General features: G+C 38.6%; 1 protein-coding gene, 1 non-coding gene and 1 pseudogene across 2 annotated transcripts in view; 1 reads left to right on the top strand and 2 right to left on the bottom strand.

Annotated features, from left to right (window-relative positions):
* OSBPL11 (oxysterol binding protein like 11) overlaps nt 1–20,325 on the bottom strand; it is an 89,469-nt gene that overhangs the window by 46,941 nt on the left and 22,203 nt on the right. The window contains exons 2-5 of the mRNA XM_059687586.1: nt 18,218–18,286; nt 11,377–11,552; nt 10,239–10,318; nt 7,255–7,431 (exon numbers count right to left, since the gene is read on the bottom strand). Of these exons, the coding sequence (XP_059543569.1) occupies nt 7,255–7,431; nt 10,239–10,318; nt 11,377–11,552; nt 18,218–18,286 (502 nt within the window). The remainder of the gene's footprint in view (nt 1–7,254; nt 7,432–10,238; nt 10,319–11,376; nt 11,553–18,217; nt 18,287–20,325) is intronic.
* LOC132232273 (U2 spliceosomal RNA) lies at nt 14,713–14,903 on the bottom strand. Its single transcript, XR_009452387.1, has one exon. It is a non-coding gene; the product is annotated as a U2 spliceosomal RNA (small nuclear RNA).
* Nucleotides 18,430–19,444, top strand: LOC132230313 (high mobility group protein B1-like; annotated as a pseudogene).

Below are 20,325 nucleotides of genomic sequence, written 5' to 3'. Positions count from 1 at the left end.
TCAAGCATAATGGTGATTAAAAAGAAGCCATACCCAAAGGAATACACACTATTTAATTCCAGTTTTAGAAATTTCAAAAATACTCAAAATAAACCCATGGTGTTAGAAGTCAGTGTAGTAAGGAAGGGTATAGTGATGGAGAGGTATGAAAGGGTCTTCTAAGGTACTAGTAATATTTTTTTAAATGGAAGCTTATATTGCAGTTTTTCTTTTTAAATGTTTTTATTGATATTTTTAGAGAGAGAGGAAGGAGAGGGATAGAGAGAAACATAGATGAGAAAGGAACATCATCCATCGGCTGCCTCCTGTACGCCCCCTACTGAGGATCGAGCCTGCAACCCACTTGCCCTGACTGAAAATTAAACCAGCTACTTCTTGGGTCGACGCTTAACTGCTGAGCCACACCAGGTGGGCAATATTTCATTTCTTAATCCAGGATGTGATTACATGCAAATTACATCAAGATGTACACTTATGCCCTAGCTGGTTTGGCTCAGTGGATAGAATGTTGGCCTGCGGACTGAAGGGTCCTTGGTTTGATTCTTGTCAAGGGCACATGCCCGGGTTGTCGGCTCGATCCCCAGTAGGGGGCACACAGGAGGCACCTGATCAATGATTCTCTCTCATCATTGATGTTTCTTTTTTTAAAAAAAAATATATATTTTATTAATTTTTTACAGAGAGGAAGGGAGAGGATAGAGAGCTAGAAACATCGATGAGAGAGAAACATCGATCAGCTGCCTCCTGCACACCCCCCACCAGGGATGTGCCCACAACCAAAGTACATGCCCTTGACCACAATCAAACCTGGGACCCTTCAGTCTGCAGGCTGACGCTCAATCCACCGAGCCAAACCAGTTAGGGCTCATCATTGATGTTTCTATCTCTCTCCCTCTCCCTTCCTCTCTGAAATCAATAAAAAATTTTATTTATTTATTTATTTATTAAATATATTTTTATTGATTTCAGAGAGGAAGGGGGAGAGAGAAAAACATCACTGATGAGAGAGAATCATTAATCAGCTGCACTGAGCCCTGCAACCTGGGCATGTGCCCTTGACCAGAATCGAACCTGGGACTTGTCAGTCCCTAGGCTGATGATGCTCTCTCTATCCACTGAGCCAAACTGGTTAGGGCTCATCATTGATGTTTCTATCTCTCTCACTCTCCCTTCCTCTCTGAAATCAATAAAAAAATATTTTTTAAAAAAGATGTACACTTATAGTTTATGTATTTTTCTATATTATAAGCTAATAAAAGTTTATAAAGGAAAAATAGTAAGTAGGATATTCGCAACATAATCAATTATCACAATATAACGCTTCAGAGAAAAAAATGTTTCTTTGTGCAAATGGCCGTCCAAAGCCACCTTCTAGTGCTGATGTCAGAAGTAAAGAGGCCTAAAAAAGTGATATTCTTGGCTAGAAAAAAATTAACTTTAACATATAATTAGAGCACAAATGTTAAAATTTGGTAATGGCTCTTTCCAATGCAAACAAATGATCATATATTTACAAAGAATTCAAAAACTGATTTGTAAAGCTATTTTGGTAATTATTCCTATGAAACCAGTTCCTCAAGAAAGAAAACTTCAGGAAAGCTGAAAACTTGGTTAATTGTGTTTTGTAACCAGTTATGGTGAATATGGTGATAATAGAGTTACAGGTGAGTGAGAAGCTAGGAAAATTCCAGGGCAGGAGGAATAGGGAAACTGAGACAAGAAAATTAAACAAGGCCAAACATGCAGCCAGCTTGCTTAAAAAACCTTATCTTGAGAACAAATGGTTAACCAAAGAATGCAGGAAAGAAGGGGGCGTTTTAATGCTTCTTCTCCCTCTCCTCCAGAGAATACATAGCATACATCACCCTGAACTGCTAAGGCAGGAGGGGGAAGGAGGAGAGAAAAGGGAGTTTTCATCTCACCGTTTAAACAGAAAAGCAGCAGTCTCGGGACTTGTTAAAGATAAAATCACCAGATGCTTTTCATAAATTCTTGAAAAGCCATAAAGTAAAAGGAAGACCTTGAGAGTTAATCTGTGCCCAAGATATCCAGCAGAGGAATTCGGAAACCTATAGACAGAAGGATATATAACCTCCTGAATCCCCACCAGACTGGCTTCTTGGGCTAGCTGAGAAACCTATCTGCAATCTAGGCCAGATGTAGTCTAATAGATTTGTTTCCCTTGCTTCTTTAATAAAATCACTTGGTTTACTTTTTAATAAATTGCTTTGCCACAATGCAGAGTCACTTGTTTGAATTCCTTCCTATGAGACTGACAAGAACTGAAGAGGGGACAGCTCTCTCCCTTCACCTCAGGCGGCTGTCCAACAACACCTTTTCTGGTGTTTCTGGTGCCTGTAACAGTAACACATCACTTAGGAGGCATCTAGTTTGCCTGAAAACCAAATTAGATCTTATCACTTGCATTTTAATTGTCTGACTTTGTTACTAGACTGGTCATTTTAGCTACTCCTAGGGCATACAATAGCACCAGCATGAAGCATGCACTGAATGGAGTGATTTGATAAATAGCACTAACACTAAAAAGTAAATACTAACATAGGTCATTTTAATTCTTTAAAATGCTTTAGTAATAAGTTTATGTTCAAGCACAATGACTATTCTCAGTTGCTTTTGCCAGCTGCTACTTAATCTATTGCTAGACTTATCCATGAACTTTGGTTAAAATGTTTCCTGGCTGCCCTGACCAGTTTGGCTCAGTGGATAGAGCGTCAGCCTGCGGACTCAAGGGTCCCGGGTTCGATTCTGGTCAGGGGCATGTGCCTTGGTTGCAGGCACATCCCCAGTGGGGAGTGTGCAGGAGGCGGCTGATCGATGTTTCTCTCTCGTCGATGTTTCTAACTCTCTATCCCTCTCCCTTCCTCTCTGTAAAAAATCAATAAAATATATTTTAAAAAAAAAATGTTTCCTGGCTGTAACCGGTTTGGCTCAGTGGATAGAGCGTCGGCCTGCAGACTGAAAGGTCCCAGGTTTGATTCCGGTCAAGGGCATGTACCTTGGTTGTGGGCACATTCCCAGTAGGGGGTGTGCAGGAGGCAGCTGACCGATGTTTCTCTCTCATAGATGTTTCTAACTCTCTATCCCTCTCCCTTCCTCTCTGTAAAAAAATCAATAAAATATATATTAAAAAAAAAATGTTTCCTGCCCAGCCGGTGTGGCTCAGTGGTTGAGTGTCCACCTGTGAACTGGGAGGTCACCGTTCGATTCCCAGTCAGAGCACATGCCTGGGTTGTGGGGCGTGTAGGAGGCAGCTGATAAATGATTCTCTCTCACTATTGATGCTTCTATCTCTTCTCTCCTTTTCTCTTCCTCTTTGACGTCAATAAAAATATGTTCAGGAAAAAAAAAAGTTTCTTTCAAACTAGGTGTGAGTTATAGCTTTGCATTACATCCTCCTATAACTGGATCACTCTAGAAACTCAAAGTATGAACTAGCTGTTTTTTCCACAGATTACCATTTTGACATGAATGGATGTGTGATATAGTAAGAAATATATGTTCGGTTCGTGCCACCCACTCCTTCCTGGCACGCCAAAACTAAACCTGGGTAATTTAATAAATGTTTAGAGCATAGGGGTATCTTTTGTTATATCTGGTTTTGTTCCTGAAATAGTTTCAGAACATAAAGGTGAAATGGGTGTCTTGTTATTCATTACAAACCTATTCAACAGACTAGAATTTATGGCAATGAGGTGAATTTTGGTGAGTCCCACTCTACCTAGGTGCTGGTTGCCAGATAACACTGTGATTAGAGGTTGACATTTTTCAGCCCACACCCCACTTTCTCAGGAAGAGAGGAGCAGGAGCTGGAGGTTAAATTAATCACCAATGGCCAATGATTTAGTCAATCATAACTACATAATGAAGCCTCCATAAGAACCCAAAAGGAAGAGGTTAGGAGCTTCTTGTTGATGAACACTTGAAGGTACTGGGAGGGTGGTATGACCAGAGAGAGCATTCATACTCCATACCCCTTACCCCATAACTTGCCCTATACATCTCCTCCATTTGGCTGTTCCTGAGTTATACTCTTTTATAATACACTGATAAAATCTGATATAATAAAAGGCTAATATGCAAACAGACCAAATGGCAGAATGACCAATCACTATGATACGCACTGACCACCAGGGAGTAAACGCTCAACGCAGGAGCTGCCTCCTGGTGGTCCGTGCGCTCCCCACAGGGGGAGCGCTGCTCAGCCAGAAGCCCTGAGCCAGGCTCACAGCTGGCGAGCGCAGTGGCAGTGGCAGGAGCCTCTCCCGCCCCCGCCTCCGCCTCCGCAGCAGTGCTAAGGATATCCAACTGCCAGCTTAGGCCCGAGGGCACAGGCCGGGCTAAGGGGACAACCCCTCCCCTTCCCGAGTGCATGAACTGCTCGTGCACCAGGCCTCTAGAAGTAAAGAAACTGTTCTCTGAGTTTTATGAGCTGTTCTAGCAAATGATACCTGAGGAAACCTCAGCTGGTTGTCAGAGGCACGGGTGACAACCTGGATTTGTGACTGGCATCTGAAGTGGGGACGGTCTTGTGGGATCTGACACTATTTCAGGTAGATAGCGTCAGAACTGAATTACATTGTAGGATACCCAGCTAGTGTCCACAGACAATTAGAGAACTGCTTAGTGTGGGGGAGCCCCACACCCATTTGGTGACCAAAGTACGGAAGTGTGGAGTGCTGTAGTAGAGGAGAAGCACAGGGCGTCTTTCCTTTATGGAATGACCGTTAGAATCCACATATTCAGGCCTGGTGGTTTGTGTTAGACATTTTCTCAAAATTAAAAAAAATGAGCCTGAAACTCGCTTCAAGAAAAACTGACAGTATTTGTAGCCAATTATAACTAGAATAATAAATTTCTAATTTCAGGGGCCCAATTTAATCTGAGCTTTAAAAGGAAAATTCGAATTTTGGAAAATCTCTCTCTCACCGTAAGCATGACAGCTTCCCAATACTGAAAGCTTTTTCTGATGAGATTGGTGCAGATGTTAACGAACACGAATTTTTGATATTATACAATGATAAAATAGATCAACATTCACAAGACCTGCATGCTTTCCAAATGACTGATGTATAATACTATTACAAAATTATGCATAGTTTAGGATCCATTTCAAGTGCAAAACATACCAACAAACTGTCATATAACAGAATATGAGAAGTTCACTGACATACATTATCTAATCCACACTGCATCTAACATTTAAGAGACCATCACTGTCAAATTTCCATGCAGTGCTAAAGAATAGCCACAATTAACTTAAAATGCTATTAAAGTATTTCTTTAATTTCCAATCACATTATCTGTGTGAGGCCACATACATAGATATCTAAAAGCTCTATCAAATTTAACTCGGCAAACAATACCCGGAATATTTAGAACCTAACAACTTCATTCTTTATTATCTAGAACTAGAGGCCCAGTGCACGAATTCATGGACGGGTGGGGTCCGGCTGGCCGGGGGGAGGGGCCGTGGGTGGTTGGCCGGCCGGCCCTGCCCCCTGATCGAAGTCCCAGTCTAGAGGACAATTTGCATATTAGCCTTTTATTATATAGGACTAGGGGCCCAGTGCACGAAATTCGTGCACTGGGTGTGTGTGTGGGGGGGGGGGTGTCCCTCAGCCCAGCCTGCCCCCTCTCACATACTGGGAGCCCTCAGGCGTTGACCCCCATCACCCTCCAATCGCAGGATCGGCCCCTTGCCCAGGCCTGACGCCTCTGGCCTAGGCGTCCAGCCCGGGCAGCGGGGACCCACAGCTGCAGCGGCCCCACGATCGTGGGCTTCGCTTTAGGCCCAGGCAAGGGACCCCTAGCTCCTGGGACTGCCAGCTTCGACCATGCCCAGCTCCCATCGCTGGCTCCACCCCTACTTCCTGCTATCACTGGCCAGGGCGGAAAAGGCACCTGATTCTCCGATCATGGCTGGGGGGCAGGGCAAAGGCGGCCCCAGGGCCGCCTTTGCCCTGCCCCCCAGCTCTTAGCTCCCCCCTGGGTTTCCGATCACTGTCAGTGGCAGGGGGCTTCTTCCTGCTTTCCCTTTCGCCTTCCTGCATTGTGCCTACATATGCAAATTAACCGCCATCTTGTTGGCAGTTAACTGCCAATCTTAGTTGGCAGTTAATTTGCATATAGCCCTGATTAGCCAATGAAAAGGGCATCGTCGTACGCCAATTACCATTTTTCTCTTTTATTAGTGTTGATTATATAGGATTATTTGGCACTCGGTTTGAAAAAGAAAGAGGCAAATGTTGAGATAAGGCAACATCAAGGACTGAACTATTTTTGTATATACTTGAAATTTTCTCTCTCTCTATATATTTATATATACATATATATCTTAAAAGAGTCACTTGTGCCCTGGCCAGTTTGGGTCAATGGTTAGAGCGTCAGCCCACAGCCCAAAGGGTCGTGGGTTTGATTGCCATTTAGGTGCATGTACCTCGGTTGCAGGTTCAATCCCCAGCCCAGTCAGGCGGCAAGTGGGAGGCAACCAATTGACATGTCTCTCTCACTTGTGTCTCTCTCACTTTGATGTTTATCTCCCTCTCCTCCCTCCCTTCCACTCTCTCTAAAAAAAATAAATGAAAAAATACCCTCAGGTAAGGATTAAAAACAAACAAACAAATAAATAAAGGAGTCACTTGTTTGGCCATATAGTCTTCCCACTAGACTTAAATTTTACATTAAAGGAGTCTGTACCTTTACTTGAGAAATAAAAGACTTTTGAAAAATGAGAGTTTAGCTATTACATAGTTGACAGAGTTGAGGAAACTTTGGACACCATATATAATCAGGAAATACTTTGTTTTTTAAAAAATTTGAATCACAGTCCACATTCAATATCATTCTGTACCAGTTTCAGACATATAGCATGATGGCCAGAGAACCACACACTCCAAAAAGTTGGACACCACTCATACTTCAAGCACCTACCCCAGCCCCACATACAGCCATCATAACATTGCTGACTATATCCCTCATGCTGCAGTCCACATTCCTGGGACTATTCTGTAACTATCAATCTGCACTTCTCAATCCCTTCAATTTTTCACCCAGCCCCCCAACTCGCTTCCCTAATCAGGGAATCGTTAAGACTTAAAAAAATTATCTCAGCATACTAGATGGGAAACATTGAAGGCCCAGAAGACACAAACAGAATTTTAAACAATTTCAGTGATAAAACCAAGTAGGTAAGATTATTTTGTGCATTTTAACTTGACTTCAATTCATACTTACTTCTCTGACTTCTACAAGATGGTCTGGAGGTAAGTGAGCTCTTTTGCTCATTGATTGTAGTTTGGAATGTCCAACATTAAAAAAAGAAATGGTATTTTGACTTGGCCTCCTTTGGGATATAGGAGAATTACCACTAGATGCAAGTGAGAAGCTCCGTGATTTCAGAGGAGGGTTATTCTATTAGACAAACAAAGAAAATCATTCCTTTTAAAAACAATTTAGGCTCTCTAACCCTGAACCTATGAGTTTTAAAAATTAAATTAATCTCAGAATTGACTATAAGAACATTTCTGAAAATGATAAATTTTAAGGCACACAAAGTATAAGCATTTCACATATCCATAGTAAACTAATGTATTTAGAAACTTAATTCCTGGTGTGCTATCAAGAATGCTTTTTCACATTTTATAAATATTAGAATAACTTTCTAATTTCAGATTTTTAAACATCATGATTGAAGCAAAAAATATACTTAGCAATATTCAACATAAAATTTCTAAATGTAGCATGCAAGTATCTTTGGAACAAACTGGTACTTTCTGATCACTGCCAATGATTGTAATCTTGCAGTATGAGTAAAGTATTTATATCGAATTTCCTATAGACTGTGCAGTAGGCCTAAATCACAAACAACTTTTTAAAACTCACTTATGGGGAAAAAACACTAGAGGGAGAAAAAAAATTTTTAAGTTAAAAAATTTTAACTTAAAATTTTAACCTGTTACCTAGGTATAGAATCCTTTATTCTTCCCAGATCCTAGTTTTTAGATATCTCTAAACTCAGATATCAAGTACTAAGACTCTTCTTTTCAAATTAAAAACTAAAAACAAAACAAAACAAAAAAAACCCTCCAAAGATATCCAAATGACCAATAAGCATGAGAAGAATTTCAACATTAGTCATTAGGAAATGAAATAAAAAACTACACTGACATTCCATTTCATACTCACTAGGATGGCTATAACACTAAGAAAAAAAAAACCCGCCCTGACCGGTTTGGCTCAGTGGATAGAGCATCGGCCTGCGGACTGAAGGGTCCCAGGTTCGATTCCTGTCAAGGGCATGTACCTTAGTTGCGGGCACATCCCCAGTAGGAGGTGTGCAGGAGGCAGCTGATCGATGTTTCTCTCTCATCGATGTTTCTAACTCTCTATCCCTCTCCCTTTCTCTCTGTAAAAAAATCAATAAAATATATTTAAAAACAAACAAACAAAAAAAACACACCCAGATTACAATAACAAGCATTGGCGAGAATGTGTAAAACTGAAGCCCTCATACATTGCTGGTAGGAATGTGAAATGGCTCAGCCTCTTTGGAAAGCAGTTTGGCAATTCCTCAAAAAATTAAACAGAGAACTACCACATGACCCAGTAATTTCACTCTTAAATATATATATACCCTAAGAACTGAGCTCATGTGTTCACCCAAACTTAAACACAAATGTTCACTGTAGTATTATTGATAATAGCCACACCAGGAAATGCAAATGTCCATCAACTGATGGATGCCTAAATAAAACATGGTATAGCCACACAATGGAACATTGTTCACCCATTAAAAAGTAATAAAATGAGATACATGCAATGACACAGATGAACTTCGAGAACATCATGCTGAGTGTAAAAAGCCAGATACACACATAAAAACCACATATTGCATGATTCCATTTATATGAAAACCCAGAATAGAAAATTCATAGAAATAAAAAATAAATCCATGTTTTCCAGTGGCTAGGAAAGGCAAGAACAAGGAGTGACTACTAATGGATATAGGTTTTTTGGAGGATGATGAAAATGTTCTAGAATTAGTTAGTTGCAATGGTAGCACAATCCTGCAAATAAATATACAATGGCACCTTGGTTCTTGAACTTAATTCATTCTGGAAAGCTGTTTCAGAAGTGATTTGTTCAAAAACCGAATTAATTTTTCCCATCAGAAATAATGTAAATTGAATTAATTCATTCCAGACCCCCAAATGATTCCCTATTTTAACCTTTCTTACAAAATACTGAAATACTGATACAGTACATGTCTAAGAAACTGCTTAATCTATAAACAAACACTTCTTTTCTTAAATTTATGAAAACACCCCCTACTATAGCCTTAACTCAAGCATGTCAAACTCTCAGCCCATGCTTGCCTTAAATGAATCACTTTCAGCACTCATGCAGCATCTTTCACTGCCTCTGAAAAGCTGTCACTGGCTAGCTACTTTTTGAATATCCAAGTCAGTAACAGTTTTTCTTCCTCTTCAATTGCCTGTGATCATTGTTTTTTTCATATCCATAGCAACATTAGCACTTGATGGCTTCTTTATGTTTTAAAATTGTGCTAATTGTCCATTTTGCTAGCAACAAAAGAAAAAAAACCCCAAACAAAAAATATTCACATCAGGATTTCCTGAGATGTTAAATACCCAAGGTTTAGCAGTAAACTAACTTGCATTCCCTCCTTTGTTTGTGGCATGAGAGATGCCTTTTGTTATGCTGATGTACCAGCAAGAAAGGACTGATAGGATCCAGAATTGACATTTTGTTCAAAGACTGAGACATTTTTTCCATGAACAACTTGGTTGAGAACCAAACTGTTAGAGTAGTGGTCCTTAACCTTCCTAATGCCGCGACCCTTTAATACAGTTCATGTTGTGGTGACCCCCAATTTCATTGTTACAAATTGAACATAATTAAAGCATTGTGATTAATAGCAAAAACAATATGTAATTATATATGTGTTTTCCGATGGTTTTAGGCGACCCCTGTGAAAGGGTCGTTCGACCCCCAACGGGGTTGAGACCCACAGGTTGAGAAATGCTGTATTAGAGACTAGAGACAGCCGGGAACTGAGGTTTGACTGTACTAAAATACCATGGAATTACACACTTAACGGAGTATATGAATAGCATCCCAATTTAAAAATGTAAAAAGAAATTTAAAAAATTATTTCCCCATTTCTGTGCATTAATATTGTGCATGAATCCACATACCTTGCCAATAGCTTCAGTGTGATGTTGTGTACATATCTGAAGTCTGCTAACCCAGTGCTGTCGCTCTTTAGCATCTGTGGCTGATAAAAACAATCTACAAGTTACTCACTTTAATAATTATTTTTGGAATACAATTGTCTACAGCAGGAAGAAAAGAGCACTGACAACCAGGGACTGGTAGGTACTACTCTCCCTAGAGCAAATGTCCCTGACTGCAGGGAAGTAGAAAAGAGACCCAAGCATCAACCTTGTTAGATAACACAATAGCTGGATGTGGCTATTTCATAAGGAGGATAAATTACATGCAGCTAGATGGGGATATGACTCTTGAGATATTGTAAGTTTCTCATAAAAATATGCTCTTATTTAGTCCTAGCCAGTTCTGCTCATCGGCCTGTGGACCAGAGGGTCCCAGGTTCGATTCCGTACCTTGGTTGCAGCTCCTCCCTGGCCCGGGCCCTTGGTCAGGGCTAATGCAGGAGGCAACCAATCGATGTGTTTCTCTCACATTGATGTTTCTCTCTTTCCCTCCCTCTTTCATTCTCCCTAAAAATCAATGGAAAAATATCCTCTGGTGACAATAAAATAAAAAAAAAGGTCTTATTTAAAGAAATAAACTTTATTAAGCATTTAATGTATACTGAATACTTTCAAATCATTATACTTTATGTATATTAGAAAAAAATCATAAACTTCTACATAAATTAAAATTATCTAAATATAACTATTTTATTTTAATGAGAATGAACATTTTAATAAATCCCAGCTATGTACATTGCTTCCTGAAAACCACAAAATACAAATTAAATCAAGAAAAGGGGTAAACTACTAACCAATGCAGACATTAAAAAGTATCATTTAAAGAAACCTGTATTTTTAGATTTTTCAGTAATTTGGGTTTCATCTCCACAAATATTTTAGAGGGTTCAATCTTTAACAGACCTGTTCATTGTCCCATCTAAAAAAATTATTTATTTTTTTCATAAATTCTTAAAGTAATTCCAAGGTTTAGAATATTGTATCTACATCATCAATGACAGTAGTTCTGTTTCTAAAACCCAAATGAAAGCAGGGAAGTATACCAACTTCTCAAGGGAAAAAGACAATCACACTATTAATTTTCGTATCTCAATCATACCTCTGAGTTTATACTGTTCCCCACTGGCAGCATTTACAGTGAAGGTGTGAGAGTCTTCATCACTGGGTGATATTACAGCTCCTGCAAGCTGCAAAGTACCTCTGGGTTTTTGATTTCTAGACTGTTCATTCACAAAGTATTCCAATAACCCAGCTTCATTGTTTAAAACAAAAAATCTGTAATGAGTTTAAAAAGAAAAGGTCATAATTTTTAAACATTTTCCTTAGCCAAACTAAAGCAAACCAAGTTTTTTTTAAAAATTAATTTTGAAAAAAATAAAAATAAAAAAAATAAAAAAAATAAAAAATAAAAATTAATTTTGAGAGAGAGAGAGAGAAACATCAATGTGAGAGTAAATATCAATCTGCTGCCTCCTACATGCCCCCTACTAGGGGTACAGCCTGCAGCACAGGCATGTGCCCTGACCTGGAATAGAACCAGCAACCTTCGGTGCACAGGATGCTGTTCAGCAAACTGAGCCATAGCAGCCAGGGCAAACAAACCAAGTTTTAACCATTTACACACTTTGGAGTTTTTGCCATTAAAAAAACTAAAATTCAAAAGTATTTCAAGAAGTACTTGTAAACACTAGGTTGAATTTCCTAGCAGTGAAGATTATTGACAAATTGAATGAGTTTTATAAAAGATATAAAACAGCCAGCTGAGAGAGATGCATTTAATAGGAAAAAAGCATATCAGATACTACAAAAAGGAAACAAAGATATAGTATCCTTTCAGAGGAAGATTTCTCTCCAGAATTCATTAACAGGGAAGGTAAACTGCCCAAGGACAAATGGTAATGAGAATTTTTATTTAAAATTCATTGCAAAAAAATCAAAACATGAGTTTTGAGGTTAACTAAATGCTAGGTAAGAAATGAATCTAGGTTAAAATTTAATAAATAAGATATACAATGAGAATAATGTCAGGGTAGAAAGATTTTGTGACTGTATCATTAAATAGGTCACAACTAAAGATTACTTATCCTGTTTAAAAATGAAAAAGCTGCAACTGGAGATGCAGAAACATAAGAAACTTGAAACTAAATGATGAAATACTGATACACTTTGGAAAAGAATTTGATGTTCTGATTTGCTTCTAGATTAAATACTTTAGGAAATATATTAATTCAGATTCTAATTTAATGAATATAACAGCTGTTTTCTTTAAAAAATACAAAAAGTTCCAATTTCAAAAAATTTATCTTTGGACTTGGAGCAGTTTGGCGTTCTATATGTTAACGTGCTCTATAACAGTAAACAATTTGACCCAGTTCAAGGTCCTAGAAGATTATTATCTTAAGCAATGCGGCAACCATATCAAACTGGGAGGTAATGGAATCAGACTTATTCAGGAAAAGAAAAAACAATAATAATAAGAAGCAAGCAAAAGGAGTTGAAAGTAGTGGCCTGAGAAGGGAGATGGAAAAGCAAAGAACTATTGTTTTTCTTGTTCATCTTTTAGTATGCTTCTCATTTTAAAAATTATAAAATTTTTAAAGTTAAAAAATAAAATATGTTCACATATTTTGGTAAAAAATTAAATTAATTTTAATATTTTTGAAAGTTTTAAAACTTCCATATCATTAATTACTACAGGAGTTAAACACCTTTTCATGTGTTTTATTGACCATCCATGGTTCTACTTATAGTGAACTGCCGGTCAAGTTTTGCCCCTTTGTAATAGGTCATTTTATTTTCCCAAAGATTTACGGGATTATTTGAATTAACATAAGATGGTCACTGACACCATCTTAAATTCCTGAAACATAAGACCTGTCCTAAGGAAAATGCACATATGAATCTGCTATGGTCTGAGTGTGTGTCCCCCCCCGCCCAATTCCTATGATGATATCCTGACCTCTAACGTAACAGTATTAAGAGACTGAGCCTTTGGAAAGTGATTAGGTCATGAGGGCAGAACCTTTATGAATGAGATTAGCAACCTTATAAAAGAGATAAAAGAGCACTCCCTTGTCTCTTTTCTGGAAGAGGGTCCTTATCCGACTATGCTGGCACCCACATCTTGGAATTCCAAACTCCAAGAGAAATACATTTGTTGTTGATAAGCTACCCACTCTGTGGTATTTTGTTATAGGAGCCCAAATGGACAAAGACATGAAAGCAATTTATTCAATATACTAAAAACCATTAAGTTGTACATTTAAATGGGGAAATTGTATGGTATGTGTATTATATCTTAACAAGACTGTTAACAGAATGAACAAACAAAAAAGAATAGAAAGAAAGAAATGTCTTCCCACTGCTCTAAGCAATAAGGTCAATTTATTTCAACAGGCAAGGAAAAATGACTGGTCTCTCCTTCTACAAGTAGTCAATTCAAAGAGTACAATATGTTTGGAAATGTAAACTCTGTTATGAACACATATTTCTTTTTTTTAAAAAAATATATATTTTATTGATTTTTTACAGAGAGGAAGGGAGAGGGATAGAGAGTTAGAAACATCGATGAGAGAGAGACATCGATCAACTGCCTCCTGCACACCCCCTACTGGGGATGTGCCTGCAACCAAGGTACATGCCCTTGATCGGAAATGAACCTGGGACCTTTCAGTCCGCAGGCTGACGCTCTATCCACCGAGCCAAACCGGTTAGGGCTGAACACATATTTCTTATCCCAAAAGCATTACCACTTTTTTAACAACATGGGAGGCACTCACCTAGATATACAGAAAGTAATACTAAGAAGAGACTGAGCATGGAGATTCCAGTTAATACTGTATTATATAGTTTAAAGATACTAAGACAGTAGGTCTTAAAAGTTCTTATCACAAGAAAAGAAAGTGTAACTTTGTATGGGACGAATGTTAACTAGACTTACTGTGGTGATCATTTCCCAATACAAGCATACCTCAGAGATATTAAGGGTTTGGATCCATACTACCGCAATAAAGTGAATATTGTAATAAAGCAAGTCACAAACTTTTTTGGTTTCCCAGTGCACATAAAAGTTACGGTTATACTACACTGCAGTCTACTAAGTATGCAATAGCATTATGTCTAAAAAATGTAAATACTTAATTTAAAATACTTTATTTCTGAAAAATGATAACCGTTTATCAAATTAAGCCAATAACTGATTATCTAACACCAAGCTGATGCTATGAACCCACTTGCAATAATAGAGCACTTCGAGCTATCTTTCATTATACATGGGTTAATCCAAATATTCTCCCTTCATCCTTTCTAAGGAGAGATATTTTACAAGATATTAAAAAAGGAGATAAAGAGGCAATCTGCATAGTGAGGAACTTAACAAAGCTATTTTTCCAGAAGTGTATAGACTCTTGATTGAGGCATTTTAATTTATTTTTATTTTTTGTGCACCGTTCCTGGAGGTACTGCAATACCAGATCGATGTGTGGAGTGGACGGAGCAAGCTCCTATTCCATCTCCTAATTCCAAAAATCCATTTAATATATTGTCCTCAGATAGAGGACGTAACAGATATTAAACTGATAAGAACAGATACTACACTTGATCTTAGCCAAAAGGCCGAGAAGCGATGATTGAGGCATTTTTAGCCAGTTGGCCTACCAGTGGTCGGCAAACTGCGGCTTGCGAGCCACATGCAGCTCTTTGGCCCCTTGAGTGTGGCCACGAAGTTTCAATCGCACTGTACGTGCGCGCCCGCACGTGGTATTTTGTGGAAAAGCTACACTCAAGGGGCCGCAGTTTGCTGACCACTGGCCTAACCAATTAGCTAACGAAATATGAAACAAAAGCTAAGCGTGACAGGGAAATTTAAGATTCAGCTTTTTGTCCTAGCCGGTTGGGCTCAGTGGATAGAGCGTTGGCCTGCGTGCGGACTGAAAGGTCCCAGTTTCGATTCCAGTCAAGGGCACATGCCTGGGTAGCAGGCTCAATCCTCAGTAGGGGGCATGCAGGAGGCAGCCAATCAATGATTCTCTCTCATCATTGATGTTTCTATCTCTCCCTCTTCCTTCCTCTCTGAAATCAATAAAAATGTATTTAAAAAAAAGATTCAGCTTTTTATAAATCTTCACCTGCAGAAAATTCACCTAAGTTGTTAAAAGAAAATACTGTTATTTTGGCAATTAAGTAAATTGTCCTTTTTCTGCATTTTCAAAATAACAAAGACTGCCAGTTTGGGGAAAATAACTAAACTTTAGTCCACAACTTACGTGAAGTATTCTGAAAAGCAACTTTAATCCAAAAATATTCTGACTCCGAAGTTTATCTTATAATGATAAGAATAAACGTTAGTCAAACGTTAGTCATGTGCTTTGTTCCAACCATCCCAGAGCTGTAATGTTAAGTGTATGTATAGACTTCTAAGCCAAATGGGAAGTTATCTCATCTTCAGGTATTTTAGTTGAAGGTGGAAGGAGGTGGGTTCAGAAGAGGATCTTGTTGCTGTGTACTTTCCTAGGGCAATACATTACAGAGCAAGCAGTTCTAAGTATGCCCATGCCAGATTTCTAAGTCAAGTTCTAAATTGCTCTAAGTTGCCTTTAGTCAAATAACATGGACTGCAGGGAAACTTGAATATCCGACACAGGCGCAGTGCTTTTGTTAGAGGCTTCACATGTAGCACAAGGACAAAAGTGGCTAGACATGCCAAAGACACTGAGCTACTAAGCCCTTAACATGGGGTCCCTCAACATGGTCTTAACCTTTCTGTTCCTCTTTGATCCTTCAATCTACATGTTCCATGCTGAGGACCCGGTATATCTCTGCTGTACCAGGGTGACCGAAAACGGAAGATGCAAATGTTTTCTAAAGTTGGCCTACAGCAGCCAAATTAACAAGGTGAGATCTCTCTCTGATGGGGAAGATGGTAATAGATTCTGTGTTTTTAGTAGCAAATAGGAATTTGTCATCATCATCCCCACACTTTCTGGTGCTACTAAAATGGGCCTCTTACACAGCTGGAGGGATTACACTGGTAGAGTCAATGCCTCTCCCTATCCTAGAATGTTTACGTGGATCAGGAGGCTAACTCCCCAGGCAACCAGTGGCCAATAAATCTTTATAACAGGCTCCCTTGTACAATGATACAAACACCTGCCCCTTCTTCCCACATTCTCAAGTTGTCACTGACCAGAAATGCCATCTTGAACATATACTAAACCAAGCATGTTAAATAAATGAGGCATGTAGCCCGACGGCCACGAGTTTGACATGCTTGTACTAAACCTTATAAACTTGGGTATGTTTTGGAGCTTTCTTACTATGTTCCATTCTGAGACTTTCTCAATAATATTCTATGATATTATATGAATGAAAGTTGTTGAATATTTGGGGAGAAAGTTAACTTATTCTCCTTATAACAAAGAGGACAAAGAGCCAGGGCTTTATAGTTCAGTTCGTTGAGCATCATCCCATGTACCAGGAGGTCGAAGTTTAATTCCCAGTCAGGGCACATGCCCAGGTTGCAAGCTCAATCCCCAGTATGAGGTATGAGCTTAAAAGGTATTAAATCAAAGTTTCTATCTCATCAATGTTTCTATCTCTCTCTTCCTCTCCTTTCCTCTCCCTTAAATCAATAAAAAAATATATTTAAGAAAAAAGAAAGAGACCCAAGAATAGAGCTAAGAGCAAAGTGACAAAAATTTTAAAAATTAATATTTTGTATGTCATTTGAATATGTAAGCCTTCAACAAATTACCAAAAAACCGAGGTGGAAAAATACAAAATGAAAAGTCTCCCTTGACTTTTTTTTTTTTTTTTAAATAAAAGATGAGAACCCTGGAGAACTGCCCTTTTCACTTCAATAAGGACAATCCCCTTCTAATTGTTCATCTCCAGTTTTGACCTTTCATATGACCTCCAAGTTCCTGCACATTACCTCTATTTGGACTCCCTAATATTATTTCAAACTAAGCATAGCCCAAACTGTCGTGTCTTTTAAACAATCACATTTTTATCAGTGCTTCTACTATTCTTTACAATGTCTGAAAATCATTTTTTCATATAACTCATTTTATAGTTGTTTAAGGTAAGAAGGAAAATTCAGGTTCTGATATTCTATCATGATTAAACTGTTATTCTATCATAGCCCAAAGCAGAAGTCTCCAAATGACATACGAATTAGAAGCAATATGATATAATATAAAAACACAGACTTTGGATTTAGAACTGTTTGAGTTCAAATTCTAGCATTATCATTTTTTAAAAGTTTAAAGTCCACAAGGAGATACACTTCACACCCACTAAAATGACTATAAAAAAAAAAAAGAGGAAAAAAAAAAAAGAAAGAAAGAAAATAAGTGTATAAGTTTTGGTGAGGATGTAGAGAAACTGGAACCCTTATGCATTGCTGGTGGAAATGTAAAATGGTGTAGCCACTGGGGAAAATGGTATGGAGATTCCCCAAAAAGTTAAATACAGAATTAGCATATGCTCCAGCAATTCCATTTCTGGATATATACACAAAGAAGTGAAATCCAGGATTCAAATATTTGTACAGCAATATTCATAGCAGCATTATTTACAATAGTCAAAAGATAAAAGCAACCCAAAAGTCCACTGACAGATAAATAAGTAAATAAAATGTGGTATATACATGCAATGGAATATTAACAAGTGATTCTAATCCTAAAATAATAGTAAACAAGTGATTCTAATTCTAAGATAATAGTAACTTCTGAGGCATTTGGAGGCTGTCATTTGGAAGATGTCAACTCCTCCACCCTCTAAAAAAGAGAAGAAAGCCATCAGACTTTTAGAAAACATGATAAACCTTTCCCTAAAAGCTTTCCCAGACATGTTTATACTTTAGTAATAGCAGAATAAAATCACCATCCCTAATTCTGGTCTCTTAGGAGAATGATGTGTCATAGAATAATCACACTTACCTGTACTGCCACCCAGTGACAAGGTTGGTGTACTTCATCAAGTAGCCGCATACATTTTCCATGTGATCACTGTTTCAAAAAATCAGAGTGCCAAAGTCAGTGAAAATTACAAGAAATATCAGGAAGTTAACTGTATAGTTTTAAAAATAGCTATAGGATTGCAGTACATTGAGCTCCATAGAGACAGCGCCGGGCAATTGCGAGCTGCGCTGGGTGACTGTGTGCTCACTGAGGAAAAATAATTAAACATGGGCAAAGGAGATCCTAAGAAGCCGAGAGGCAAAATGTCATCGTATGCTTTCTTTGTGCAAACTTGCCGGGAGGAACACAAGAAGAAGCACCCAGATGATTCATTCAACTTGAAGTGCTCAGAGAGGTGGAAGACCATGTCTGCTAAGGAGAAAGGAAAATTTGAAGACAAGGCGAAAGTGGACAAGGCCCGTTATATAGGAGAGAAATGAAAATTTATATTCCTCCTAAAGGGGAAACAAAAAAGAAGTTCAAGGATCACAATGCACCCAAGAGGCCGCCTTTGGCCGTTTTCTTGATTTGTTCTGAGAATCACCCCAAAATCAAAGGAGAGCATCCTGGCCGATCCATTGGTGATGCTGCAAGAAGCTGGGAGAGATGTGGAATAACACTGCTGCAGATGACAAGCAGCCTCATGAAAAGAAGGTGGCTAAGCTGAAGGAGAAACATGAAAAGGACACTGCTGCAGACCGAGCTAAAGAAAGCCTGATGCTGCCAAAAACGGAGTTGTCAAGGCTGAAAAAAACAAGAAAAAGAAGGAAGACGAGGAAGACGATGAGGAGGCAGAAGAGGAGCAAAATGAAGATGATGAAGAAGATGATGATGATGATGATGATGAGTAAGTTGGTTCTAGTGCAGTTATTTTTTCTTGTCTATAAAGCATTTAACCCACTCTGTACACAACTCACTTCTTTTAAAGAAAAAAACTGAAATGTAAGGCTATGTAAGATTTGGTTTTAAACTGTACAGTGTCTTTTTTTGTATAGTTAACACACTACCAAATGTGTCTTTAGCTAGCCCTGTCCTGGTGGCATTTTCAATAGCCACTAACCTTGCCTGGTACTGTATGGGGTTTGTAAATTGGCATGAAAATTTAAAGTAGGTTCTTGTTGGTGCACAGCACAAATTAGTTATGTATGGGGATGGTAGTTTTCCATCTTCAGTTGTCTCTGATGCAGCTTATACGAAATCATTGTTGTTCTGCTGAATACCACTCTGTAATTGCAAAAAAAGTTGCAGCTATTTTGTTGACATTCTGAATGCTTCTAATACCATTTTTTATTTAAAAAAATAGCTATAGACATATTTGTTCTACAAATGCCTCAAACTTTCTTCAAAAGTAAAATTTATAGGTTAATAAATAGAGGTATTTAAACCCTCAAATTTCATATGCTTGGGATTTTTTTTTTTTTACCAGATTTCCTCAAAACAAGTATAACTAACATAAATTATTATCCTATATAATGAAGAGCTAATATGCAAATGGTTGCCATGCCCTCACACCATCATGCCGTGATGCCCTTACAATCCATCACCAGGAGGTTGCGTGCACAGCAGACACGCGTGGGTGGGCGGGGACTTGATGCTGCGTGTGTGGCACAGAGGAGGCGGGACGTGGCAGATCTGCACAGCAAGCTGCTCGGCACAGAGGCAGACCCCCGGCTCCAGCCTACCTCTTTGGGGCAATCCATCAAGGAGCCCCGGATGGGTGGGCGGGGCCTACCTCTTTGGGGCGATTGATCGCAGTGCTCCTGGACTGTAAGAGAGCACAGGCCAGGCTGGGGACCCGCCCCCGCATTGCACAAATTTCGTGCACTGGGCCTCTAGTATATTGTACTATTTCAAATATAAAACCATTATATAAATATAAAGCTATGTAAGTATAAACAGATATACTATAAATATAAAAATATTTTATAACAATTCAGTGCTGAAGAAAAAAAATGTAGTTTTATGGTTCTAGAATAAACTAAAAAAGGTCTCTATATCGAGTAGTGCTTCCTCACTCTGATAAGACACACAAGAGGCCAATCCGTACTGCCTCTGATTGCTTGGGCTCCCACAATGAAGATCCTGTT

Source organism: Myotis daubentonii, chromosome 3 (assembly GCF_963259705.1).
Source record: "Myotis daubentonii chromosome 3, mMyoDau2.1, whole genome shotgun sequence".
Classification (NCBI taxonomy): Eukaryota; Metazoa; Chordata; class Mammalia; order Chiroptera; family Vespertilionidae; genus Myotis; species Myotis daubentonii.
Note: the sequence above shows the minus strand (reverse complement) of the source record. Positions and strands in the feature narration are given on the sequence as shown.